The 27449-nt window shown below is 52.9% G+C and overlaps 1 protein-coding gene across 1 annotated transcript; it reads left to right on the top strand.

Annotated features, from left to right (window-relative positions):
• The first annotated feature begins 222 nt into the window (after window positions 1–222).
• Window positions 223–9208, top strand: AP2S1 (adaptor related protein complex 2 subunit sigma 1). The gene is made up of 5 exons (XM_054010024.1): window positions 223–354; window positions 5646–5795; window positions 6645–6758; window positions 7396–7455; window positions 8619–9208. Exons 1-5 carry the CDS (start codon window positions 352–354, stop codon window positions 8718–8720), a joined length of 429 nt encoding a protein of 142 aa, XP_053865999.1. The 5' UTR covers window positions 223–351; the 3' UTR covers window positions 8721–9208.
• Window positions 9209–27449: the final 18241 nt, after the last annotated feature.

Here is a 27449-nt window from a genome sequence, read left to right as displayed (position 1 = left end):
TCCCGGCCCCGGGGGGAGGTTCCCGGCTGGCGCCGCCAGGCGACTCCCCGGTTCCAGCAGCCCGCTGCCCACCCAGGGCACCGCGGAGCCCGGGCTCCCCCTGGCGGAGCCGGCGGGGAACGACACCGCCCCGCCCTGCGGGGGGGGAAACTACAATCCCCAGCATGCACCGCCGCGGCCGCACAGCCTGCCGGGACGGGCCGCTCCGCCGGGGCGGCCGGGACTACGGCTCCCAGCAGGCCGCGCGACGGGAGGGCGCCGGATATCCGGTGGGAAGGGAAGGGAAGGAGTGAAGAAGCGGAGGGCGGAGGAGAAGACGGTCTGGGGGGTCCTGGCAAAGACGGGGCCATTATGGTAAGGGGGGAGCACCACAGGGGGGGGCTGTATGGAGGGATGTGGGTCTGGCTTCCCTATCCCTGGGGGAGGGGCACCATTGGGAGACCCTATGGGAGGATGTGGGTCTGGCTCCGTATCCCTGGGGGAGGGGTACCATTGGGAGACCCTATGGGAGGATGTGGGTCTGGCTTCCCCATCCCTGGGGGAGGGGCACCATTGGGAGACCCTATGGGAGGATGTGGGTCTGGCTCCCTATCCCTGGGGGAGGGGCACCATTGGGAAACCCTATGGGAGGATGTGGGTCTGGCTCCGTATCCCTGGGGGAGGGGCACCATTGGGAGACCCTATGGGAGCATGTGGGTCTGGCTTCCCTATCCCTGGGGGAGGGGCACCATTGGGAGACCCTATGGGAGGATGTGGGTCTGGCTTCCCTATCCCTGGGGGAGGATGTGGGTCTGGCTCCCTATCCCTGGGGGAGGGGCACCATTGGGAGACCCTATGGGAGGATGTGGGTCTGGCTTCCCCATCCCTGGGGGAGGGGCACCATTGGGAGACCCTATGGGAGGATGTGGGTCTGGCTCCCTATCCCTGGGGGAGGGGCACCATTGGGAAACCCTATGGGAGGATGTGGGTCTGGCTCCGTATCCCTGGGGGAGGGGTACCATTGGGAGACCCTATGGGAGGATGTGGGTCTGGCTTCCCTATCCCTGGGGGAGGGGCACCATTGGGTGAGATGTGGGTCTCATCCCTGGGCAAAGGGAAAATTGGGGCCCTTATAGGGGAGTGATTTGTGTCAGAATCCTCAGCCCCATGGTCTAGATAATACTTTGTCCTGCCGGGAGTGCAGGGGACAGGACTAGATGACCTCTTGAGGGGGTGGGGAGAGGCACCACTGGTGGTTTCTCTGTAGGGAAGGATGTGGGGTCAGGTTCCCTATCCTGGGAGGGGAAAGGGGGTGCACCATTGGGGTATAAGCTCCCCCACCCCTGGGGAAGTAGGGAGCAGCCCCAGGGCCTGAGGAGGGAGGCTCTTGCGGGGTAAGATTTGGTAGGCAAAAGGACTGGAGGTAGGTAACAGAAGAAGACAGGTGCTGGGGCTGTTTCTGTAATTCTGACAGCACTCGTACCGCCACATGGGCTGTGTATGGGGGTTGCTCAGCTGCCGCCGACAAGCAGCTGTCTCTGGTGTGGGATGCAGAAAGCTGTTTATTCAGGGGTCCCCTTGCCTAGCACCAGCTGATCATGGAAATTGTCTTCCGCTTTAAGGGGCGAGGGCAGGAGGCTCTGATTCTAGTCCCTGTTGTCTTTATGAATTTCCGAGGGGCCACGTGGTGTGGCATTGTGACAAGTGGGGAGATTTTAGATGATCACAGATTTGGCCGGATACTATCATCCAACCAAGGGGTTCCTGGATCCCTTGAGTGGCCCCATCTGACCTAGTCTGGTTTAATCCAGGTAGCACAGGGGATTCATAATGACATCTGGACGCTTCTGTGCCTAACCCAGTTGTTCCAAGCTGTCATGGGCTGGGTGAGACAAAGCTGTTACCATCTTGATGGGATGGTCACCAAAAAACCACCAGCACATATGGGCTTGGCCCTGGAGATTGAGGACTGAATTCTGCATGTGTATAATTGAATTGCAAAAGTTAGAGATAGAAAAGATCTATTTGATTCTCCAGTCCACTTCCCTGCAAATGCAGGAGTGTCCCCTTCAGTCTGTCTCCTGAGGCCTTGATTAATAGAGTTTGAAACACCCTACACCAGTGATACTCAATAGGCCACCTGCAGGCCAAATGTGCCCACCAGTTCACCTTAAAAAGTGTCTAATTAAATTCACCAACAGTGATCTGCTGCCTATCATTTGCCTATGACTTCCTTAGTTAGTAACTAACTGGATCTTAAGTTCTCACGATAGCATTGGCTATGATGGTGCTTGGACGTCACCCATTTTTTCATTAGTGATGGAAATGGAGCCAAAGATGAACATGAGCGGGAGTGAACATCGCAGAGTTGACAGTGAAACCCAAGCTTTTAACCCAAGCTGGACAGGAGATTTTCTTTTTATGATGCCACCTCATTTAAACGCAAAACCTTTGTGTTTAATGTGCCAAATCACTGCATATCCATCCGTAAGGTCGTCAACGGGAGGCACCACTTGGAAGCAAAGCACAGTAACTTCCATAAGGCCTGTCCTCGTGGCAATGTTGCAAGATGTGACAAAACTGAAAATCTGACATCTTTGTATCACACTTCGAATGTCGTTCTCATAACATCAGCGACTGTGTAGGAAAAAGCAATAGCTGCTTCATTTGGGATAATGTTGGTCCTAGCTAAAAAGAAACAGCCTTTCCTGGTTGCCGAGCTTGTCAAGGAGTGCCGTTGGAAATGCTGGCAGAGCTTTTGGTCAGAGATAAAAAGAAGTGAGGTTCTTACCCACGAAAGCTTATGCTCCCAATACTTCTGTTAGTCTTAAAGGTGCCACAGGACCCTCTGTTGCTTTTTACAGATTCAGACTAACACGGCTACGCCTCTGATACTTGTCAAACGTGTGAAGCAAGTTGCCCTATCTGATTCCACCGCAGTGTGACGATTGGAGCTAATTTATGAGGATGAGTTCTCAGCACTGCTTTCTGGTTTCAAAAACGCCAAATATATGTCTCTTGCAGTGGACGAATCAGGTGATTTAAGTGACACTGCCCGTTTATTGCTGTTGGTTAGATTTTTATGATAGTGACATTGTCAGGAAGAATTTTTGTGCTTTATACCATTAGAAACCTACACTACAGAAGAGAGCATTTTTTAAAAAGTAAAAGGCTTTTTTGGAGGGGGAAAAAAAAGGTTTAGGTCTGCAGAAAGTAAACTTGCTTGTTACAGACGGAGTAAACTTGCTTGTTATGTGACAGGGAAAGAGAAGAGCTTTGCCTCACGTTTGGCAGTGATACACCCTTCATTAAATACACTTCAGTGCATTATTCACCAGACTGTCCTCTGTGGTAAATTGTCTGGGGATTTTGGAAAAAAAAAGAGCGAGTATTGTGACAAGATTAGTGAACTACATATGGTCAACTTCTCGCTTACAACATCGTCTTTTTAAAGGTGTTTTACAAGACTTTTCAGCCGAATACAGTGACCTGTTGCAGCACAGTGATGTTCACTGGTTAAGTTGGTGCTGGTCCTGCTTTGAGCAGGGGGTTGGACTAGATACCTCCTGAGGTCTCTTCCCACTCTAATATTCTATGATTCTAGTGGTCACGTGTTAGAGAGGTTTTGTGCACTTCAAAAAGAAATAATAGAATGTCTTTCAAACCACAAGACCAACAAGGCTCGCGAGTTCTGGAATTTATGAATGATGTCCCCTCTGTCACAGGTAGCTTTTCGGTGTGATATTACTGGTCACTTGAATTCCCTCAATTTGCAGCTCCCAGGCCATGCAAGCAGTGTCACGGATTTGTTTGAAAAAGTGTGTGCCTTTCAGAGGAATCTTGAAATCTTTCAGACAAACTTAACAGGAAAGATGTTGCACTTTCCCACATTGCATGTTGTTGCTAGAGACTAAAATAATGCATGAATTCCTAAACCATCTGATCGAAAATTTTAAAATGCGATTTGAGAATTTAAAAATTCCGAAGGATTTGCTTTTATTTGTTTGTGGTCCGTTTATTGTCTCTGCTGATGGACCTTGCCCTTCTGAACCAAAGAACATTCTTGATTCAATTGATGAAGATGCCTTTCAATTAAAAAAATTTAAGTCTCTGGAGCTCAGATGTCTTGAAGGCAAAATTCAGAGAAGTGGGACTTTCTAGACTAATATGCTGACCAGTTTCAGAGTAGCCAGAATCTAGCCGTCTATCTTTTAACGATGTTTGGATCAACGGTGGGGTTCCTGGTGCTGGGAAGGAGCCCTCAGAAAGGGAAGGAGAATCCACACGTGCCCGGCTTATGGCTGTGACATGAGACAGAGGCTGGGACCAGCAGGGGAATGGACAGAGGAGTCGCAAACTGTGCCTGTTGCTTCTCCTGCTCTGGGGCATCCCTGCATCGACATCCCCTCCCTTATCTGTTCCCCACACAGCCCAGCAGAACGGGTGGGGTGGGAGGAGGCACAAGACATGTTGTCTTTATGTGCATAGCCACGGGAGGCCAGCGGGTGAAAGGGAGGGACATGAACTTGTCAGACGGAGCAGCTGACAAAGGGCCCCCAAAGTGGGGCAGGCTGGGGGAGATGCCCACTGAAGACGCCATGTTCAAAGGCAGTTCTGCGTCTCTTTCCTCTGGGAGATTCCTCGGTGAGGGGGAGATCTGCCCTGTCCTGTCCCGCACTGCCTGATTCTTGCTGTTGCTGTCCGTAGGAAGGGCTTCCAGGAAGCCAGTGAACTACATGGGCCAGGCAATGAGAACCAAGCTCTAGGGATCTTAGACTCTTGCCAGGGGCAGTCTGCCTGGGGGACCCAGGGCCCTTTTGGAGAGTGCCATGAAGGAGGTCTATGCAGGATGCAGAATGACATGGGAAGAACAGCTGGGAGTTAGAGAATAACCTCCTGTGGGACTGGTAAATTGACCGCTGCTTCTACCCCATACTGTGCCGACTGCTCGCTAAGGCACAGCTGTGTCTGCAGAGGGCACGTGCCACACTGGCATGCTAGCATGCTCAGATAGACCCTCCTGCCAAGGTGTGCTGCACCCACAGAGAGGCAACGGCTCCATCTCCATAAAGCAGCAGCCCCCAGACTCTGCCCCGCAGCTGCTGCTACTTAGCAATCATGTTTATTACATGCCTAAAGATGGGGCCTTGTCGTGCAAGGTGCTGTACATATGGTAGTGGACCGCCCTTGCCCCAAAGAGCTGGCAATCGAAATAGACCAGACAGAGCTGGGGTGGGGCGAGGGGGCGAGCGTGAACAAAGTGATGGCAACGATGGGCATGGCTGTGCCGTGACTTTATTTTTAGATGGGATTACTTAGGGAGGGGATCAGAGCAATGGAAAGAGGAGGGGAACAGCGCAGGGGAGAACAGGGTGACTGGGGCTGAGGGAGGGAGGGGGTTGGAGCAAATAACCAATGAGCACAGGGCAGAGGAAGTCTAGCTAGTCACAGAATTTTCTGCAGTTCAGCGTAAAGGTCCCTGCATTGGTGGCTCCAGCTCCGAACAGCTGATCTCTCTGCCAGCTGACGTGAGGGGGAGAGGAGGCACCACCCTCCCAAGAGCCTGCAGGCTGCCCCATATTTGAGCAGCAGTGTCCAGGGTGTGTGGTGCCAGTGGTGGGGAGGGCAGGCTGGGATGCCCGTAACCCTGCCTGCTCTCTGTGCAGATTCGCTTCATCCTCATCCAGAACCGGGCCGGCAAGACGCGCCTGGCCAAGTGGTACATGCAGTTCGATGATGACGAGAAGCAGAAGCTCATCGAGGAGGTGCACGCCGTGGTCACGGTGCGAGACGCGAAGCACACCAACTTCGTGGAGGTAAGGTGCCCTGGCGTGCCAAACAGGCAGCCGACCGACGCCCCAGCCTACACTGCAGGGCCTCCGAGGCTGTGGCAGGTGTAATCTCACCCTCTCTGGTACAACCCTTCCATTTATACCAACCCTGGGTTTGGAGATCTCCATGCCCGAGCCCTCCGGCTGCTGGGTCCTGCTGTGGCTGCAGCCTGTGGGTGCCCTCGAGGCAGCTCCGAATACAGCATGCTCATTATCCAGTCTAGGGGTGGTGGATCACATCAGCCGCTCAGCCCCTGGTCCCCTTGAGCGGGGAGCCAGCTCGTCTGTCTGAGGCGTAGGGATTCGCACTTCTCCGGTATCTCTCCTCCAGCCACAAGCCATTAATGCCTCATCTCATTGGAGTCGCTCCGATCAGCCTGGGAGGCAGCAGGCCGACACTGAGCTGTCATGAGCTGATGACATGGATACGGAGGCAATGTGGCCTACTGGGTGGAGCACTGGACTGGGACTCAAGGGAGGGAGACTTGGATTCTATTCCTGGCTGTGCCCTGGCCTGCTGGGTGACATTGAGCAAATTGCTGCCTCTCTCTCTGCCTCAGTTTCCCCATCTGTAAAATGGGGCTAATGATTCTGCCCCTTCTTCATAAAGCACCTTGAGGTCTAAGGGTGAAAAGCGCTAGACATGAGCTAGGGATTATTCTATAGACTCGAGTATCGCCGGTGATATGTGTGGCCCCTCAGGCCGTGCTGTCTCTGACTGGCTGCTCTGTGCTCCAGAAGGGGGCTAGCAGGAAGTGAGCGGAGGTTGTCTGATCCAGGTGCATCTCAGTGGGCAGCACAGACGTCAGCTGGTCCTCTTCCTCTCTCTTCCAGTTCCGGAATTTTAAGATCATCTACCGCCGCTACGCGGGGCTGTACTTCTGCATCTGTGTGGATGTGAATGACAACAATCTGGCCTACCTGGAGGCCATCCACAACTTCGTGGAGGTGAGCACTGCCCCCGGCCTCTGCCCTTCCCTTAGTACGACTCAATTGAGCTGTCTTGTGGCCTGGTCCTTTGTGCCAGCTCCTCAGAGGGATGGCAGCCCTAAAAGGACCGTGAGCTACTTTCTGCAGCCCCTCTCTGTCCTGACAGGACAGTCAGCAGTTCCTGCCCCTCTGATCTCGGCTGTGATGGGACATAAAGAGGGTGCCTCGTCCTTCAGGTAGACTGGGGGCTGTGCGTGTGTTAAAGGGGGTCAGGGTTGCAGATTCCACTGGCTGCAAGGGATCTCCTTTGGTGACCCTTTTCTGAGGCATATCCCGCCCAGGCAATGGTCTGAACCATTGCAGCGGCCGGAAGCTGAAACTAGAGGAAAGGTTGACACCATTGGAACAACTGACCCAGAGACAGTAGATTTTCCATCCCTTGGAGTCATAAATCCAGGCTGGCTGTGTCTTTCTAAACAACCTGCTCTGGCTCAGGCAGGGATCCTGTGTGGGGGTCTGTGGGCTGTGCTATGCAGGTGATCAGACCGGACAATCACAATGGTCCCTTGTGACTTTAGCATCTCTGACCGAAAGGTGGCGTGGCTCCCTCCTTCTCCCGGTCTCTGAAATCCAGCTCTCCTTTCTCTTGGCCCAGGTTTTGAATGAATATTTCCACAACGTCTGTGAACTCGACCTGGTCTTCAACTTCTACAAGGTGAGCTCAGCCCGGCGGGGAGGGGAGCACGGGGCCAATCGCTCTGCGGTTCCATGCAGCTACTGCATAACACAGTCTCATGTCAGATGTACCTACAGGCTGGGGGCCCCTATCGTGGGAAGCAGTGACTCTGAAAAAGGTTTGGGGGAAGGAGGTGGATAATCAGATGAACATGAGCTCCCACTGCAATGCTGTGGCCAAAAAAATATATGCTTTATCGTGATGGATTCAAGGAGCTAAATCTATTTAGCTTAACCAAGCGACTGTTAGACTGGGATCAAGTCGCTGCCTATCAGTACCTACGTAGGGAACAAATATTGAATAATGGGCTCTTTAGCCTAGCAGAGGAAGGTCTAACATGATCCAATAACTGGAAGCTGGAACCAGACAAATTCAGACTGGAAATTTGGTGTCCATTTTTAACAGTGAGAGTCATTAACCACTGGGACATTTGACCAGCGTCGTGGTGGATTCTCCATCGCTAACCATTTTAAAATCAAGAGTGGATGTTTTGCTAAGAGATCTGCTCTAGGAGTTGTTATGGGGCCTGTGCTACACAGGCGATCTGACGAGATGATCCCAATGGTCCCTTCTGGCAGGGGAGTCTATGAATCATTGCTGCGCTGAGCGTGCTTGACCTCTCTCTCTCTCTCCTGGGTGGGGGGGGAGGGAGGTTTAAAGATTCAAAATATAACGTGTTAAATTGACAGCCCTTGCCCCCGATGACCCTTCCAGCTTCACAGGGCAGATCCCATGCAACTCTGTGACATTCCGGTAGAAAATTCCCCCCCTGCAGGTTGGGAGATTTTAGAGGGCTGGAATGTAGCAGGGAGAGGTTCAGCATGCTGGTCTCTATTTGATGGCTATGGACCCACTTGCCAGGCCTCAGTCCCACGAGGGTCCCGCTGTGTCAGGGTCACTCCGCTGCTCTGGGGGAGGACACGGGTGCCAGTCTTTTTACCCTCCCGTGGCACTTGGGACGCAGCAAATGGCAGAACCTGTCACAGCGTTGTCCTTGGAAATGCTTTTCGGTGCCACTTGGTGGATGAACCCAGGCGCTGCGTACTGCGCTGCCAGTGTGCTGCAGAGTGCCCCAGAGGGAGAGGCAGCGCTGAGGCTGTCCTCCGTGCACCTGGCTCACGGGTGGTCTGTTCTTGCGGCAGGTTTACACCGTGGTGGACGAAATGTTCCTAGCCGGCGAGATCCGCGAGACGAGCCAAACGAAAGTCCTGAAACAGCTGCTTATGCTGCAGTCCTTGGAATGAGAGAACTGGATCGAATTGGCCCCATCCCCCATCCTGCCCCGGGACTCCTCCTTGCACCCAGTCCCTGAATCAGTGACTGTCTCAGAACAAATTTAGCCACTCTCCATTGGGGGGAGGGGGGAGGACACCCCCTCAAATGGATAAGAACCACAAGTCGAAAGTTTCAGTCCCACCTCCCCCATGCTCGAATGCGGCAGCTGAGATCCCGGGTGGGTGGGTCTAAGGGGAGAGAGCGACTGTATTTAAAAAAAAACAAAAACCTTTTTTGGGGCCCTGACACAACCATCCCCGAACCTCTGTGTTTTCCCTCCATATAACCAGCGCGCTGTCTCTTCCCCCAACCCCCCAACCCCCCAGCTCCGTTCATGTCCGTGTGTGTGCCGAGTCTGCACTAGAAGTGGGACCACAACTGTGTGTTATCCATTGGTGAGTGGCAGCCATACCATATGGCCAGTGATGTATTGAAATAAACCATCTGTGAAACACTCCTTCCTCTGGGGTGGTCTCCGAAGGGTCCTGCAGCAGCAGGAGGGAGGGAGTGGGGGTGGGGTTCTTGGAGGTAGATTTGACATAAGGCTCTGAGGTGCATGCAGGAAACTCCTGTTGGGTGGTGTTGTCCGGCATTGGGAGCGGGTCATGTTCTCAGTGAGCTCGGTGTCCAGTGGCCTCTGGTGGGGAAGGAGGTACATGGGGGAGAGGGTAGGTTTTCCCCCATGGAAAAAAATTGTTTTGACTAAATTTTGCATGGACAATCTTGGCCAAAAAACCAACAACCCACAACTGTGTGTTTCCGGCCAAATTATTTCAATTTTGAAATGCTGCTGTGGTGCATCATGGGAGTTATAGTTTAGGCACCTTATGCTCCCATTCTCCCCATAGGCTGGGCTCCCTGGTTGGACTACCACTCCCATGATGCACCAGAGTCTTTCCTTTTGAAGGGAGGCAGTGCATCATGGGAGATGTAGTCTGGCTGGGGAGCCCAGCCTGTAGAGGAGAACAGGAGCCATGATGCACAGTTGCCATTTCAGGACTGAACTATTTTGGCTGTAATACTTAATATTTTGAGCTAAGTGGGTCTGGTCAGGAGCTGCTGTGTGACCTTCACATGCTGCAGGGAGTTCACCATAGACACGGGGCTCTTGCAGTAGTTGGCTTTCTCCAGAGCTTGGACTATCTACTGCTCAGGAATTTACCCTGGTGTCTCATGAAAGAGGCCACTAGTGCAATTCTCAGGAGCTGTCGTGTCCCCTGTTAAGGCTTTTCCCTCATGTTTTCCTAGAGAATGCAGGCTGTCTTGGGGCAGCCCGCAATGCAGGGAAAGGTCCTTTCTCCCTGGGGTGAGGCCTGATTCTTTTTAGGAAAGTCTGTCCTCTCAGCGTGCAGTGAACCACTGCTCCATCTCAACTGGAGCCATATTGGGCTAATAGGTTCACTGGTTCGTTGGGCCCAGAGTCCTGGATGAGACTTGTAGGTCCCTCTAGGTAGCAGCCTGGTATCCTTGCTCCTTGGGCGTCACGGTAATGGCTCAGAGATGGTGCCTACCCTGAATAATAAAACCTAGCTCCTACCACCCATAGCTTTCAAATGAGGACAGTAGCACCATCCCCCATTTTACAGATGGGGAAACTGAGGCACAGAACTGGACTTGGCCTAAGGCCAGCAGCAGAGCTAAGAATAGAACTAAGCTCTCCTGTGTCCCAATCTGGTGCTCTATCCACTAGGCATCACTGCCTCTCCCTAATTACTGCAGTAGTACCCTGCCTCCAGCAATACCCACTGGATGTGTTTCTAGTGGGGTCCTCCGGGGGTTGGTTCTTGGCCCTGCGCTATTTAACATTTTTATTAATGACCTGGAAGAAAACATAAAATCATCCCTGATAGTTTGCAAATGACCCCAAAATTGGGGGAATGGTAAACAATGCAGATGACAAATCACCGATACAGTGCGGTCTGGATCGCGTGGTAAGCTGGGTGCAAGCAAACAATGTGTTCACTATCATATGGCTAAATGTCAATATAGACATCTAGGAAGAACAAATGTGGGCTGTACAGGAAGAGAGACTCTATCCTGGGAAGCAGAGACTCTGAAAAAGGTCATCAATTGACCATGAGCTCCCAGTACGATGCTGTGGCCAAAAAGTCTAATGCGATCCAGGGATGTATAAACAGGAAGTTTGAGTAGGAGCAAAGATTTTATTTTCCCTCTGGATTTGGCCCTGGTGCGACCGCTGCTGGGATCCTGTGTCCAGTTCTGGTGCCCACAGTTTAAGAAGAACATTGATAAATTGGAGAGGGTGCAGAGAAGAGCCACGAGAATGATTAAAGGATTAGAAAACCTGCCTTAAAGTGATCAACAGATAGATAGGAGCTCAATCTTAACAAAGAGAAGGTTAAGGGGTGACTTGATCCCAGTCTATCAGTGCCAACATGGGGAACAAATCTTTGATAATGGGCTCTTTGTTCTGGCAGAGGAAGGTCTAACACAATCCAAGGGCTGGAAGTTGAAGCTAGACACATTCAGTTTTGGAAACGAGGCGTACATTTTTAACAGGGAGACTAATTAACCATTGGAACAATTTACCCAGGGTGGTGGTGGAGTCTCCATCACTGGCCATTTTAAAGCCAAGCTTGGATGTTTTTTTTTTCTAAAAGATCTGCTTTAAATCAATCAGGGCAGTCCTAGGGCCTGTTATCCAGGGGGTCGGGCTAGATGGTCACCATGGTCGCTTGGATCTATGACTTGATCTGGGATACTCCAAAGGAAAGGGAAGGCCCAGAGGGAGTTAATGCCACGCCTGAGGACAGGGAGGCGCAATGAATCTCCGTGCTATGAGCGTTTAATCGCACCTCTCCTCTTCCCATGCAAAACTAGATCAGAAAATGCCCCAGGCAGCGAATTCCACAACCTTATCCCTGCTCAACCAGGTGACTGCCCTCTACTATAACCATGTAGCCGCTTGTTCTTACGTTTATATGTGTCCTGCGATGCACCAGGACCAAGCCTAAAACACCGCTGCTCTGGAGAGATGTGGGCTGGCCCCTGTTTGATCCAAGTGCTGATTAGTGCTGCCAGCTGAACATGGATCTTCAGCCACTAGAGGGAGCCCGTACTGTGTATTTAACCATGTGTAAGAATGTTCCCTCGTAACTGCTTTATTCTCCCCTGGGATCATGGCTGCTAGCCGGGGTTGCTGGGATGAAACGAAGACGGGGGAAGCACCGGGTGATCATCAAGCAAAGCAGCCTGAGCATAAAATGGATTATTTACTTTATTATTAGTTACACTGAGTGTCCTGAGAACAGGACTCTTTAAGGCTGGGTGGTGCACAGTCCCACACTAACCGAGATCAGGGCCCCGCCGCGCCGGGCGCTGCCCAGACACACACTGACTGAGATCAGGGCCCCGTCAGGCCGGGCGCTGCCCAGACACACAGTGACCGAGATCAGGGCCCTGTCGCGCCGGGAGCTGCCCAGACACACAGTGACTGAGATCAGGGCCCCGTCAGGCCGGGCGCTGCCCAGACACACAGTGACCGAGATCAGGGCCCCGTCGGACCGGGCGCTGCCCAGACACACAGAGACTGAGATCAGGGCCCCGTCACGCCAGGCGCTCCCCACACACTGACTGAGATAAGGGCCCCGTCACGCTGGGCGCTGCCCAGACACACAGTGACCGAGATCAGGGCCCCGTCAGGCCGGGAGCTGCCCAGACACACAGTGACCGAGATCAGGGCCCCATCGCGCCGGGCGCTGCACAGACACAGAGTGACCGAGATCAGGGCCCCGTCGCGTCGGGCGCTGCCCAGACACACAGTGACCGAGATCAGGGCCCCGTTGTGCCGGGCGCTGCACAGACCCACAGTGACCGAGATCAGGGCCCCGTCGCGCCGGGCGCTGCCCAGACACACAGTGACCGAGATCAGGGCCCCGTCAGGCCGGGAGCTGCCCAGACACACAGTGACCATGAGCAGGGCCCTGTCGTGTCAGGCAGCTGCCCAGACACACAGTAGGAGACAGTCCCTGTCCCAAAGAGCTGACAGTCTAAACAGACGAAGGGTGGGAGCAGATACTGAGGCACAGAGAGGAAGGGGTTTGCCCAAGGTCATTGCAGAGCTGGGAACAGAACCCAGGTGGTGCCTGGTGTCCAGTGTCCCAGCAATTGCCTCAACAGCAGGGCTGGGAGCCCCTTTGCTTGGTCCGTGTAAAACCAGCGTAGGCAGTACAACGGAGAACAATCGTGCGCTGGCTTCCACTGGAGGATGACATGGCACCTAATCAGCGCCCTTATGTGCAAACCCCTTCACAGCTCTCCTGCTGGCCCCGTCTCTGCTTTTCTTCCTGAGCCCCCTGCCTCGTCTGCCCAGCCAATGAATCCCATCTTCCCTTCATCTCTTCTCTCATGCCCGGTGCTCCCTCCAGTTCCCACGGTGCCAGCCCCCCTGAAAGCTCTCATGTTCCCCGGAGCCCATATCTGCTGCCCTCCCAGCCCAGTTGCATTCGTTCTTATGCCGAGCGCCTGCGGGCGAGGACCGTCGCGTCTCCTCGCTCTGCCCCAGACCCCTCTGATCCCGCGTTCTGATGATTCCCTGGCTGCTTTGCTCCATGCCCACCAGCAGGAGATCCTTCCTGTCTGAGGCTCTCCCCATGCACTAAGAGGGCTTTAGGGTCTCCGGAGGTCACAGAACCGTGGAAACAGGTATCACATCTGTTCGCCTTTTAGTTCAGAGCCTGCTAGAGAATCCCCCAGCCCAAAAGTGTCCCAGAAGAGAAGCAGGCCTGGGATGAGGGTCAGCCGCATGTCTACACTACAAACTTAAGTCAAGTCCACATACAGCCACATACAGTAATTGCTGCAGTTTTTCATGTCCACACTACCCTCCTTCTGTCGGTGGTGCGCATCCTCACCAGAAGCGCTTGCATTGACTTAAGAGGGGCAGTGTGCGGGGCTGAGAACCTGGGCTCTCAGCTCCCCGCTCCGAGCTTGGCTGCCACCTGGGCTCTCAGCTCCCAGCTTGGCTCCCCACAGAGCTAACCAGCTGAAGTCTGGTTCCCATGGGGAGCAGGGAACTGAAAGCCCAGACAGCAGCTGGGCTCACAGCTGGAGCCCCCAACCTGCCCCAGGGTGACACCACCAGCTGTGAGCCTGGGGCATGGTTCACAGCAGGGAGCTACCAGCCTTTCATGTCAATTTCATGGCTCCAGCTGTGAGCCCAGAGCTGCAGAGCCCAGCTGTGAAATTGAGGAGAGTGACCGCCAATGTAAGTAACGCAGTGTCTACATAGACACTGCATCGCCCTAACTATGCTGGCAAAACCCCGATGCCTCTGGCGGAGGTGGAGTTATGATGTCGGTGTAGAGTTTATCCTCATAGGGCACTTACATCGGTGGGAGCAAGGCTGTAGTGTAGACATTGACATCATAAGGTCAACGTAAACTGCCTTATATTGCCCTAACGCTGTACTGTAGACCAGGCCTAGAAATAAGCCTTTCAAGGAAAGAGCCCTGGCCAACAGGATGTGGAGATTATGAGCCAGCGCCCCGTGTGGGCTGTGACGCACAGACGTGCTGGATTACCTGCTGTGTTCACAGAGCCTCTTAGTTCTACAGTGCCACCCCGGCTGAGGTTTGAAGTCAGATCCCTGTCATGTGACAGGAGAATGAGGTTGCCCTCTCTCATTCCTGGGTCATGCTCAGCCTGTGGGGTGATACAGTTCTTTACCAACAGGAAAGGGGATTCTCCCGAGCTGCAGCTGATGCTTCAAACAACATGACAACTCTATTTCCTGTAAAGGAGACGGTGGCACTTTAATGTAGACACTACCTACGCTGACAGGCAGGGTCATCCACCTCCCTGAGAGGCAGTAGCTAGGTTGACCAAATAATTCTTCCATCTACCTAACACTGCCTATAAGGGGACCTAGAAAGAACAGGAGTACTTGTGGCACCTAAGAGACTAACACATTTATTAGAGCATAAGCTTTCGTGGACTACAGCCCACTTCTTCGGATGCATATAGAGTGGAATAAATATTTATGCATCCGAAGAAGTGGGCTGTAGTCCACGAAAGCTTATGCTCTAATAAATTTGTTAGTCTCTAAGGTGCCACAAGTACTCCTGTTCTTTTTGCGGATACAGACTAACACGGCTGCTACTCTAAAAGGGGACCTAGGTGGCTTAACCACGTTGAATTTTTCACACCCCGATCAATGTAGTTAAACCAACCTAATTTTCTAGTATAGACCAGACTTTGGTCAAGACCTCACAGCAAAACAGTGGCAGAGCACCCAGGAGTCTAGACGCTCAGTGTGTCTTTTCTTGAACACCCTGTAAGCTATGCTCCATCCCAGAGCCAGAATCAGCCCTGGCCCCCTGCTTACTCCATTCAGGGTATGTCTGCTCCGATCACCGGGTGTGACTGCGGCTTGGTTAGACGTACCCAAACTAGCTTTAATCGAACTCGCTCAAGCACCGGAGCAGGGAAGCTGCCGCAGGGGGGGCGGTACGAGCTCACTAGAACTCTGTGCTGCCACGCGCTGCCAGGACCCACGTTAGCTAGATTCAGGCTAACTCTGGTCTGCCCACTTGAGCTGCAATCACACCCTGTGATTGCAGCATAGACCTACCCTGAACCACACTGCCTCTGAGCCAGGCAGAGAACCCAGGAGTCGCCCAGTCCCCTTCCCCCCACACACCTGGTCTATTCAGTTTCCTCCTCTGACACATTCAGAGCTATATGCTGTTATTTCACCCGCACATTGCATCACCTCACCAAGGATGTGGAAATCCGGGGGCTGGGCTGGGTTCCACTGTAATGGAACTGCGAGATGTGACCGTAGCCACATACTGAGTATGAAACAGACAGCGAGGTTGCATCAGCAGCAGTGACATCTGTCAGGCTGCCAGGTCTCTCGCTTCTGCTGAACGGAATTCAGGCTGGGAGCTGAGAGGAGCATTTGCAGCCGACACCCAAAACACCTGCCTGCTCAGAATGAAAAGGGCAGGTTTTCAGGGAGCGTTTAAAGCAAGAAGGGACCATTAGATCATCTAGTCTGATCTCCCGTAGACCACAGGCCAGAGAATTTCATCCATTTACCTCTGGATTGAATCACATAACTTGTGCTGGACTAAAGCATCTCCTAGGAAGGCAGCTAGCCTGGATTTGGAGACATCAACAAATGGGGAACCCCCACCCCCACTTCCTGGGGCAGTTTGTTCCGGTGTTCAGTCACCAGCACTGTGCAAAATCTGTGCCTTGTTTTGACTTGGAATTTGTCTGGCTTTAACTTCCAGCCACTGGTTCTTGTTTTTTCTCCACTGAATTAAGGAGCCCTTTACCACCTGGTATTTTCTCCCCATCAAGTTAAATGTACGGGGAGAAAACTGATTAGTGGGAAGGGGAGGGGGAACTCAGCTGGGAATCAAGCAACCTCGCAAATCTTTTTCGATAAGCCGAACAGATAGAGGTGTTTACTCCCCACACTCTAAAGCAATTTTCCAGCCCGCGGATCATTGTTGTGGCTCGTCGCTGCACTCCCTCCAATCTCACAATGCCCTTTTAACAATGTGGACACCACACCACAACCAGATGCAGTATCTCCGCCTCAGTCTCCCCAGTGCCATACACAGAGGAAAATCCCCTACCTCCTCCTCACCTCCCCCTTTCACCGAGGGGGACGCAACTGGCTGAAGACCACAGAAAGACTTGGTGGTAGATGCAGTATAAACAGGTGCCCCCCCAGGGTGCCCCGAGGTGGCCCCTGTGGTTCCCTGCCTCAGTTTCCCACTGAGTTCCCAGAATAATGCAGTCACAGTCGAGATCTTTGAAACAATGCTCCCCTTTGCCTTCCCTCCTTGCTGGGGCTGACCAAGCTGAGTTCCCCCTCCCATTCCCACTAATCAGTCTCTTGATCTTCCCCAGGTGGGTCTAACCGCGATCAGTATTGGCTGGGAGAAGGGGGAGCCGCCTTGTCCCACCCACCCTACAGGCTCTGGTCCCAGGGCCCTTAAAGGAACAAATGGTCTAACATGGCCATATACCTTCCCTCTCCCAAACTGCTTCCCCAAACCATCTTCTTCTTTCCCAATGACACCTTCACTTGCTTCCCTGGACACATGGGATGGCGGCACTTACCTCCTCTGGCCTTAAATGGCCAGTCCCCCATTGCAAGCAGGAACAAAACCCAGGAGTCCTGGCTCCCAGCTCCAGGCTCACTTCACTAGGTCCATAAGATCAGGCCAGTTGTTGCCTGATCTCCCTCCATTCCCCGAAACACCATTTTGTTGAGGGGGCATCCTCAGGAATACATTTTCTTCCTGTCCCTTGTGGCTCGAGCCCACACACAATCCACTGGCCTCATGCCATCCCGTTTCCTGCCCCAGAGGGTGTAGCCTGGGTGTCCACGCTCAAGAGTGGGTCCAGCTGATCTCCTGCACACATGCCCCCTCAAATAGTTACATTTCAAATGTCAGCCGGGGACACAGCAATTGGATTCTCCATTTGGTGAAATTCCAGGAGTACAGGGGACAGCTGGAGGGGGGTTACTAAAAATGGGAGCTAGAATGACGGATTGTATTTCTTCTCAGGTCTGTAGTGGGATGGGAGTTAAAGCAATTCACTGTCCGCTTCTACACCAACAGAGAGTAATCCCTGGCTCTTAGACAGCGCTTTTCATCAGTAGAAAACTAAGCGCTTTACAAAAGGGGGGGGGCAAGATCACTATCCCCATTTTACAGTGGGGGAAACTGAGGCACAGAGCAGGGGAGCAACATTCCCCAAGGTCACCTAGCAGCAGAGCCAGGAACAGAACTCAGGTTTCCGGAGTCCCAGTCCCAGTGGATAGGGCTTTATCCACTAGGCCTTACTGCTCCAGATGTAGAGTAGCTGGCAGTGGAGTGGTTAAGAGCACTCGGCTGCCAGTGGCCCATTTCCTACAACCCCGTCTGCTGGGACAGGCAGCTTGCAACCATGGCTGGGAGAGGATGGGCTTGAAGAGGAAGGTAAGTGGCACTCCTGCACCATTCCCTGCAGTGGGAAGTGGCTGTGGCTGGAGCAGATTAGAGCTTCTGCTACAGACATAGCGCTCCGGCGCTCCCCAGCTAATGGCTCGATTTGGGGTTCTCTAAGTGGGGTCCGTGGCTAAGCTGCTGTCTGCACAATCCTGCTGCAAGATGAACCATTTTGAGAACCCAGCAGTGGGTTTAATGGTACCTCAGCGGACCAAGAAGTTAGCCATTAGCCGGGGCCTTGCCAGGTTTCTTCCATTAGGAGAAGAAACTGATGATGGAGCCAGGTATGTTCTTTGGTGTAATCCTCGTACAAAACCCTGTTTCCCTCCATGCCGCAAGAACAAACACCGCCAGTTTGGTTGCTCACTATTTCCTACGCCTGTGTCTCAAGCCAGTCCTGTGCCCAAGAAGCTGTCTCTCTCTGCTCCTTCTCAGGCTACGCTCATGACTGCATCTCTCGCTGTCTGCTGGGTTTCTCTTATCACACGGACAGCTTTCCAAACAATCCTTTAGCCATGAAATCCTCTCATATTCTCCCTGGGTTAGTTCTTGCTCCGACCTTGCTATGCAGCTCGGTGCCTTGGGTGGTGGCTTCTATTGTTTCTAGCCCTGACTATGTAAAAGGGGCGTAATTGCTTCTCACATTTAGCCTGAATGAAGGGTGCTTAGTACACAAGATCTGTAATGTCTGATGGTAAAAGACCTGCTTGGGGCAGCTACGAACACCGTCCAGCAGATCAATAAGCTGCTGAATTAAAATGGGTGAGGATCACTGTATTACATGGATTCTCAGGACTGGAGTGGAGCCACCAGCCTAGCCTCTGTATGTCTCTCCTTCAGTCAGTCTATGCGGTTTTCACCATGGATGTAATAACCTGCGCTTCAGCCGCACTACCAATGCAAATCAAACTGGGTGTGGGGAAGAAACCTGCCCAACATGGCAGCAAATGCCAAAGCTCCAAGCAAAAAGCCTTCTGCTGGGTGACGTTAGCCCTTCACGCCACATTTAAATCTGCGTGCTAGCTGGCCAGCCATGCAAATGAGGCAGCTACACGGCAAGGCTTTGCGTATGGTCACAGACAGGGACGAGAGCAGGTGGGTTAGCGCTACCCGAGCCAGACTGGATCAAACCCAGATGGACTCCTTTATCTTAAGGCTACGCTTGTGTGCCATGGAAAGCAGAATCAAGGTGATAGATTTTTCCATGGTTTGAAGCCAAGGCAAATGTAAAACAAACGGCAAGTCCTGGCTTAAAAACAAAGGCAGCTGAATAAATAAATGCCAGAAAAGCCTGGAGCCCTGGATTTGTCGGGAAGAACGATCTATAAAGCACTCTGCGAAGCCAGCTCGGCAGCACTTAGAAAAAGGCCGAGTTGAAAGGAATATGCCCCAACAAGCCAGACCTTGCACTTCTTACTCTGTATGGTGGTTCTTAGGTAACTGTAGAAACATTCTTACCCAAGGGGGTGCCCCGGGCTGGGTGGGGAGAATGGAGATACATAGAGCGCAAGGCCAGAAGGGACCATATGATCCTCTAATCTGAGCTCCTGCATAACCCGGGCCAGAGAATTCCCCCAGTGATTGCTGCATCCAGCCCCTAACTTCTGGTTGAGTTGTAGCATCTCCTTTAGAAAGGCATGCAGTCGCTGCCAAAGCACCTACGTGATTTAATTCAGGGAAGCGCGATGGCTTGTGCTACACAGGAGATGGTGCCTGCTGGCCCGGGAGTCTAGCAATCCCGCGGCAGTCTGTCTCCGAGCACGTCCAACAACGTGTCTCAGCCTTATTCTGGGGCTTAGATTTGGCTCCTTCCCTTTCTGGGCAAGTTGGCTGCTGAACGTGCCTTGATCCGTTCAACCGCAGACTCCTACAGAAGTGTGCGGAACGCTCTGCCCCGTGCTTTCATGAAGAAATCTCCATTAACCCTCCATTAACCCCTTACCCTGCTCCCCCACCCCCAAGTCTTTCCAGATCAGAAAGTCCCTCCCTCTGGTTTGCTGCTAGATGAGAGCTGGACAGTCCTTGGAAAGGATCTTTCTCTTCTCCCCAGCTGGGACACAGCAGGGGTTATTCGCCTCCCTTCCTGGGGACCAGCAGAGGGTACCCCAGCCCCTGCCCCAACCCAGGGCTCGACAATGGTGGTCCCAGCCCCGCGAGGTGCCAAGTGCCCTCAGCTGGCATCAGCTGCTTTGGTTTAATAACTTTGCAAAAACCAAACCCCACCCAAAGCTTTAATTGGAGACTGAAAGGCAAACTGGGGATGGAATTGGTTCCCTCGCCAGGGACCAGAGCGTTTGATGGCGCCAGAGCCTTGGCACGAGTGGATGCCAAAGGGCGCGTGCTGATGGCAGGAAGGGAGTGTTACTGTTTGCATGCCATAAAAACCGCAGAACAATTAAGATGCTTATTTCTTGCTGCATCTTGCACAGAAAATTCCCCTGCCCCCGGCGCCAGGGCCGAGCCAATAATGACTGGGTAATTAGCGTGAGAACGTGGGCAGTTAGCACGGCTCTCTTCCACGTGCTCTGCATGCCTGCCGCTGCCAGAGCCGGCGAGGTTAACTAGAACCAGGGACAAAGCACCCAACAGACCCATCAGCGCTAAACTCTGTTATTCTCCCCCCCCTTAGTGCTAACCCTGCTGGTCAATCTAATTGCAGAGGCGGGGGCAGTGCCACCCGACCAGGAGCCCTGTTGGGTGTTGGGGTCATTTACGCCAGGGGCTTGAGTTCAGGACTCCTCTCCCTTCTGCTCCGAAGGCCCTTCCAAGAGGCACAGGAACCCCACAGCTTTGCAGAATCCCACGCCCAAGCCGCTCGTTGCCAGCCAGTTCTCTAACCACCCGTCCGTCCCCCTGTAAGGACAAAGATGTTCCCAAGTGAACCCTGCTAATGAGGAAGCCGATTGCTGAGTCAGCCATCTGACTTCTCATTAAGGGGCTCCTCGCACTGGATCTAATGCGGGGGGAGGAGGGTGGTGCCTGAAAGCCAAGGCCAAGATGGGCAAGGGACACAGCCGCTGCCAGGCTCTGCTGGGCCTGGAGTTCACAGGTTGAGTGCAACGTGAGCAGAATGTGTATGTCCGGCTCTTCTTGCCTGGCACCATCCGCCCTTCTCATAGATATGTGCAGGAAGACCTGACTTTTCACAGTGCTTTGGGGGCGTCTCCCGGAGCAGCCTCCCACAGCAGGTGACCCCTGGTCAGGGTGGGAGGCCACGAATAATGGTTGCAGGGGGGTAATTCAGGACAGAATGTCACCACTGCTGCAACGGAGGGGAGCCCGGGACCACACGGACGTGGGGACTGGACTATCCTCTTTCTTGTGCGCTCAATCCTGGGATCTTTCCCACATGAACATGAAGAAGGATGAGGCTGGTGCCCATGACAAGCTAGATGTAGCAGAAGGTTAGATTCACAGGGAGAACACGATTGCTCCAGGGACAGGAGCCTGCAGCCCGTATTGCATGCCTAGGGACCAGATACATCCCAGTCATGCCACTCAGATGCCTAACTCCCATTGAAATCAGTGGCAGTGAGGTGCCTATATACATTTGAGGATCTGAGCCTCAGTGCAGAGACTGCTCGAGATCAGTGCTGACAAGAGCGCCAGCCACTCTAAAAGGGAGCAACGCTGGGCTGGGGACAGGAAGCTCACCCCCACTCCATCCCCCTCAAAGCTCCCAGAAGCACCATATGAAAATACTCACCCTAGCTCGGTTTATCTCAAAGCACTTTACAAAGGAGGCCAATCTCATTAATCCCACTTTATAGATGGGGAAACTGAGGCACCAAGGGCCATGACTTGCCCAAGGTCACCCAGCAGCCCAGCCAGGAGTAGAACCCAGGTTGTTCAAGTCCCAGTCCAGGAGTCTATCGTATGTCACCGTGCGCCCTATGCTTCACTTTAGAAACAATATTAAATCTCATGCTTCAGGGCTTAAACTGGTCTCTAAGTTATAAGGGGTCAGGAGGGAACCTCACGTGGGGAGCAGATTATTTCACCTCTGCCAATGCGGGGTTCCCCTTCCTCTGAAGCAGCTGGTGCTGGCCGCTGTTGGAGTTGGGATACTGGGTTAGAGGGATCTTAAGCCTGATCCAGTCTGGCTAACCCTATGTTCCTGCACTTGTGCAAACGGAGGTCTGCTAGGAAGAGCAGGAATCTGGATGAACCTCGTGGGGGAATTTAGAACTATTCAAAATGTTTAAAACAAGTGTGTGTAGCTTGGCCAGGCCCCCACTAGGAGGGGACATGAGGACAATCGAGAGGTATTAGATTAGACAAATATGGGATGCACAAGGGCAAACCACTTAGCTACACGTAAGCCAGCTGATCAGTTTCCGAACGGGATTCTCTGAAAGGGCAACCTGCGGTAGGAAGGGACTGGACACAATGACCCAGGAGGTCCCTTCCGGTCCTATGTTCCTATTAACAGCGTCAGGACTGTGAAAGCTCTAATTGGCCAGATTGCCTGACCAGATGAGCGGCCTTGCCGGGACTTCTCTTGAGCCCAGCAGTAGCACTTGGTCAGTGGCTACTCAATGCTGACACTGGCAGCTGTGGGTGTTTCTATGCCAGCCTTGTTCCTCACTTTCCTCCAGCCCTGCTGAGTTTCAGACTCATGGTTCCTGACCCCGGCTTGACCCTTGACCCTGAACTCCTGGATCTTGACTCCGGCTCTGACCACTAGGCCAGACCACCCCCATCCATGACACACCAACGAATTGTTCAGGGTGGTACCTGAAGTTATAACTTGGCCAACTGGGAGGTATGACTGAGTGATCTGCTCTTTTAAAGGCCAGAGCTAGACAGTGATGTGACTGTGAAGGGGACAGGTGTTTCCTATAAAAAACCAGGCTGTCGTTAAAGAGAGGGGAATAGGAAAGTCTCTGGGAGAGGCTGGCAGAGTCCCCTGGGGGAGGCAGTGGGAAGCTGAAGGGGAAAACGAGCCTCCAGGGAGAAACCCCTGGGAGTGGTGCAGGGAAAGCCTTAACTATAGCCCAGAAGGGACTGAGATGGGAGCCCAGAAAGCGGGTTGAAGAGCAGCTGAAGAGGGACGGAGGAATTGCTTGCTTTTTTGGACTTTGGTTCGCCTCAAAGCGGTTAAACTAGTTTAGTGGTGTGGCTGGAGGGCCCCAGCCCTGTCCCCAGCACCGACCTGTGTGGGGTAGGCTCAGAGGACTCACCTTGTTGGGGAAACTGAGGCAGGGCCCTGCACAGACCGCTGGAGCCCAGAGGATGAGAGATGGGTGGAGTCTTTGCAGTGTCGGGTCTGGCCAGGAGGGGGGCAGTCTGGGTGGCGAGTCTTGTAGCAGGATCCACTTAAGAACTGGAGAGTTTAGGATAATTACTACTGGGATGGCTTCTGGCCAGCGGGATGAGATGTCTAACAGGTTCGGGGAGCCCCATCATTCAGGGCATTTGAAAACCAGACTGGACAAAGCCCTAGAGAATCCAAATTTTGGGCCAACCAACGTAGGGAGGGGGGGAGGAAGGAGAAGGTCCCAGTCACCAGCGAGAGATGACGAAGGCATAAATCAAAGTGGTTTCAACTGAAGTCTCACCTCATCAAGGTGGGTCTGGTCCCTGGTTCAGTCCAAGAGGGTCCAATTCTGTCAAGAACGCTGTGCTGATAAGGCCCCACTGAGATGCAGGAGTTCCGTGGACCCTGTTGGTTCCTGCTACATTTCCTGCTCCCTGGACACAGTGATGGCAGAAATTTCTCCTAGACAGCAACCGGATTGGGTCTGTCCACCCAGAGTCCCATTCTGCAGCCGTCCTCAGCTCCTGGGGGCTTCGGAGATCAGCTGCGGGATCAGGTGAGGAAGGAACTGAGGACATGCATCCCTGCTGATGGTGCATCCCCTGCAGCTGCTTGGGTTTGCGCTGGAGAGGCTGTGGCTTTAGTTTCCCTTCCTGTTGTAACAGTTTTATACCTTTTGGCTTAGTGCAGCTGGGCTGTCTGTAGCAGAGAAGAGACAGGTGGCTGACACACAATGAAAAGAGAAGTATGCAGAGGACAAAGGGCCAAATCCTCCCCTTCATAGACAGATAAGATACCTGCCAAGTTGCCAGCTCTTGTGACTTTATCGTGTTTTTTCTTAAATCTCCAGAACCCGGAGTCATGGGATTTCAGGGAGCATCTTAGCTTCCATTTTAAAAATAAGAAAGTTTCTAGCCATTGTGGCGGCAGCAAAAAGCTTGAAGACATGGCCTGAGTGTGACCCTAAACCAGAAGGCAAAAAACCAAAGAACTCCAGGACTTTACATCTCATTATTACTAAGCCACTCATGATTTTTGAGGCCAGATTTGTGGTCTTTAAATGTTTGGGGTTTGCAGTCCAGAGTCTGACCTGCAGCTCCTGGATTTGTGGTGCCCTCTGTTGGAGGGAGAGATCTGTGTGGTCATGGCCCGCTAAAGTTGTGGGTGCTGGGATCTGCAAGCGACAACCACATGGGACTCTGGCTGCCCCTTCCCAACTCTCCCAGCCTTCCTCAGAAACTCAGAGGGAGAGAAATCACTGCTCCATACACGCATCGTAAGCTGGGATATCATTCAAGGGAAACGTGCCACGATCTGTTCACTGAAACACTTACAGTTGCCCACACCCCCATCCGCTGCACCCAGATGATTTGCAACCTGGCCGCCCCAGAGGCGCCAGTGCTGATCACATGGGTGTGTGTGTGTGTGGGGGGGGGTTTCCTTTCCCCTCCACGTGGCTCACCCGACCCATTTTCCATGGGCTCCCTTCTGTACAGAGGAAGAAGGATGGGGGCAGACAGAAGTGGGCAGAGCTACAGAGCACGAGGCTCTAGAGAGATAGGGCTATAAATACAGGAGACAGGGAAAGGGCAGCAGAGGAACAGGTGGTGGGAGACAAAAAGCTGCAGCGAAAAGAAGAGAGATGGAAGCCTTTGATGTGTCCTTGGGGGGGTCAGAAATGTATTTCCCTGGGCTGCCAGCTGTTTGGCACTTTACCTTTAATTCCCAGCCAACCCATTTAGGATTCTTTGGTCTTAGCAAAGTTCTCCCAGCTGAATTAATATGCCTGGAAGTATTTCCACAGCCCTGTGCCAGCACGGTCCTCTCCTGAGCTATGGGGAGGTTCCATGGGCCCATGGGCTATTGCAGTACCTCCGGCTATGGATCCCAAAATGGTACAAAGCTCTGCTGTTCTTTCAGCCTCCTGTATCATATGTTCTGCAGTCCCTACGTAACACTCTCCTCTGCCTCCACCTCTGTATAACACCACCAGCCTCAGCCCCATATAATGCTTCTGTCTGCTCTGCCACCCCCATGTAACCACCCCAATGGAAGGATGACCTTGTATTTCACGCACAGGCTTTCGATTCAGGAGCTGTGGGTTCAATGCTTAGCTCTGTTACAGGTTCCCTGGGTGACCGTGGGAAGTCACGTCCTCGCTCTGTGTCTCAGTTTCCTCATCTGTTTTTAAAAATGACACTATTGATTCTTGCCTCCCTCCCATGGGGTTGAGACTGACTCCAAAAGGGCTTCAAGGTCCTCCAAGAAAAGGTGTTATGTCAGTGCCAATCATAACTGCCCATGCTCCCTCACGTCTCATTATAATGCTCTTCCTAGAAGGCCCCGCCGCAGTATATCACAAGCCTGACTCCCCACCCCACCGCCTTGTGTTGTCTTTCTTTGGACACACTCCCCTATAGAAGGAATCAGCTTAGTTTGCAGCAAGGGAGATTTAGATTAGATATGAGGAAATCTTTCCACCTCTATGGCTAGGTAAGCACTGGAGCGGATTACCAAGGGGGGTTGTGGATTCCCCATGGTTGGAGGTTTCTCAGGACAGGCTAGGCAAACACCTGTCAGAGATGATCTAGGAGGATGGACATAGGTTAACCCTTCCCGTTCCATGTTTCTATGAATCTATGATCTACACCAGGGAAAAGTGGGTATAAGACATGCGAGTGGCAGCACAGGTGTGAGTGACAACTCAAGGTGCAAGGCAATGAGGGATCAGGCCCAAGCTAATGGGGGATCAGGCCCAAGCTATCCCCAAGTCTGTATGATGCTCCTCTGTCAGCCCAGTGATGTGCGGGCAGGTTCCACCATGCAAGCGGTGCGCTTTACATCAGACCCAGCTGAGCCCAATCGCATGCTGAATCACCCTCACCAGAGTGGGGCTGCGGATGGAAGGAGGAGGACAGAGAACTAATGGGCCTCTCTGGGACAGTGGGACATAGAGAAATCTCTCTAGGCGGGTCCAGACTTAGCTGTCAGTCAGTCCCTCAGACACTGCCCCCAGGAGCAGAGAAAACCCACGCACAGAAACCTGAGCCTTGAGACGTCCGAGGTACATTGCCATGGAGACTGCAGCACCAGTCATGTAGGATGCCTCTGGAGAGAACATTATTGCCATGGAAACAGCTCCTTTCATACCTGAGCCTGGCGTCCCTTCTTGCTGTGAGGTGGCAGGGCTGTTTGCATCACTCTGCGGCTATTACACCAGTGAATGCACTGTGGAAATGGGCCTGGGAGAGGGACCCTCCTGGATCAAAGCAAGTCTGATCCAAATGGATGAGTTCACTGCTGGGAGGGGTTTTGTGTGTGAAAGCCAGATAATACCTAGCTTTTAGCAACAGTAGATCTCAACACACTTTACAAAGGAGGCTGGTATCATTATCCCAATTTTACAGATGGGGAAACTGAGGCAGAGAGCACCCCAGTAACTTGTCTAATGTCACCCAGCTGGTGAGTGGCAGAACCAGGCATAGAACCCAGATCTCCTAAGCCACAGTCACTGTGCTAGCCTCTGGGCAATACAACCTCCACTCTACGGGACAGGCGTCGCAGAGAATCACATATTGCTAACCAGTATTGTCTGTTTCTTTGTACTCCCCTGTCTGTCTGTCTCCACCTGGTGTCTCTTGTCTTCGATTGTCAGCTCTTAGGGGCAGGAACTGTTGTTTTGTTCTGTGTTTGCATAGCACCTTGCACAATGGGGAGCTGGTCAGTGACTGGGGCTCCTAGACTCCAGGGTAATATACATAATCCATAATAGTGGTCAGACCAGCACGTCTCTAGTGTAGACAACGTCCCTGCCACTCCTCTTCCTCCTCCGCCCCTCCACCACATGCAGACAACCCCCCTCTGTGGATTTCTGGCCTGTCACTGTTAATGATCTCTCCTTCTCTAGCCCACGTGATGCTTGCTATTGTGTCCTTGTCCTTTCTTCCTCCCTGTCAATGAGCCAATGAATTTCTGATTCTCTCTCCTCCAGCCGCATGGAACAACAGCAGGCCTGAAATGCTATCCAGCATCTGTTCCCCACCCCGCTGTAATTCCTGCCAGAGGCTGTGGGGCTGCTTTCCTGAGCACCCCAGTCACCCTTCTAATTGCTGTGGTGAGTTATTCCAACTCCGTGCTCCTGGGGCTGTCACTTCGCTGTGATAGCTTCATCGGCTCATTATGTCTGCGTCCCAGCGTCTGACGTTAGCAGCTGCCTTCGGAGGGACCCGCCATCTGTCACCTCTGATGCAGCTATGAGGCAGGATATAAGTGAGTGAGGATGGAGAGGGAGGGATGGGCAATCAGAACGCCAAAGCATCTGCTGAATTCATCCTGATTTAAATAGGTGAAGAGCCCACTGACTAGGGTGACCAGATGTCCTGATTTTAAAGGGACAGTCCCAATATATGGGGCTTTTTCTTATATAGGCTCCTATTACCACCACCACCCCCATCCCGATTTTT

The sequence above is a fragment of the Malaclemys terrapin genome, chromosome 20, assembly GCF_027887155.1.
Source record: "Malaclemys terrapin pileata isolate rMalTer1 chromosome 20, rMalTer1.hap1, whole genome shotgun sequence".
NCBI lineage: Eukaryota > Metazoa > Chordata > Testudines > Emydidae > Malaclemys > Malaclemys terrapin.
Note: the sequence above shows the minus strand (reverse complement) of the source record. Positions and strands in the feature narration are given on the sequence as shown.

Bases quoted from the DNA above. Each gene is read 5' to 3' on its own strand.
- AP2S1 (XM_054010024.1), top strand. The intron at 5,796-6,644 runs GTAAGGTGCCCT...TCTCTCTTCCAG, and splicing joins AGCACACCAACTTCGTGGAG to TTCCGGAATTTTAAGATCAT. The intron at 6,759-7,395 runs GTGAGCACTGCC...CTCTTGGCCCAG, and splicing joins CCATCCACAACTTCGTGGAG to GTTTTGAATGAATATTTCCA.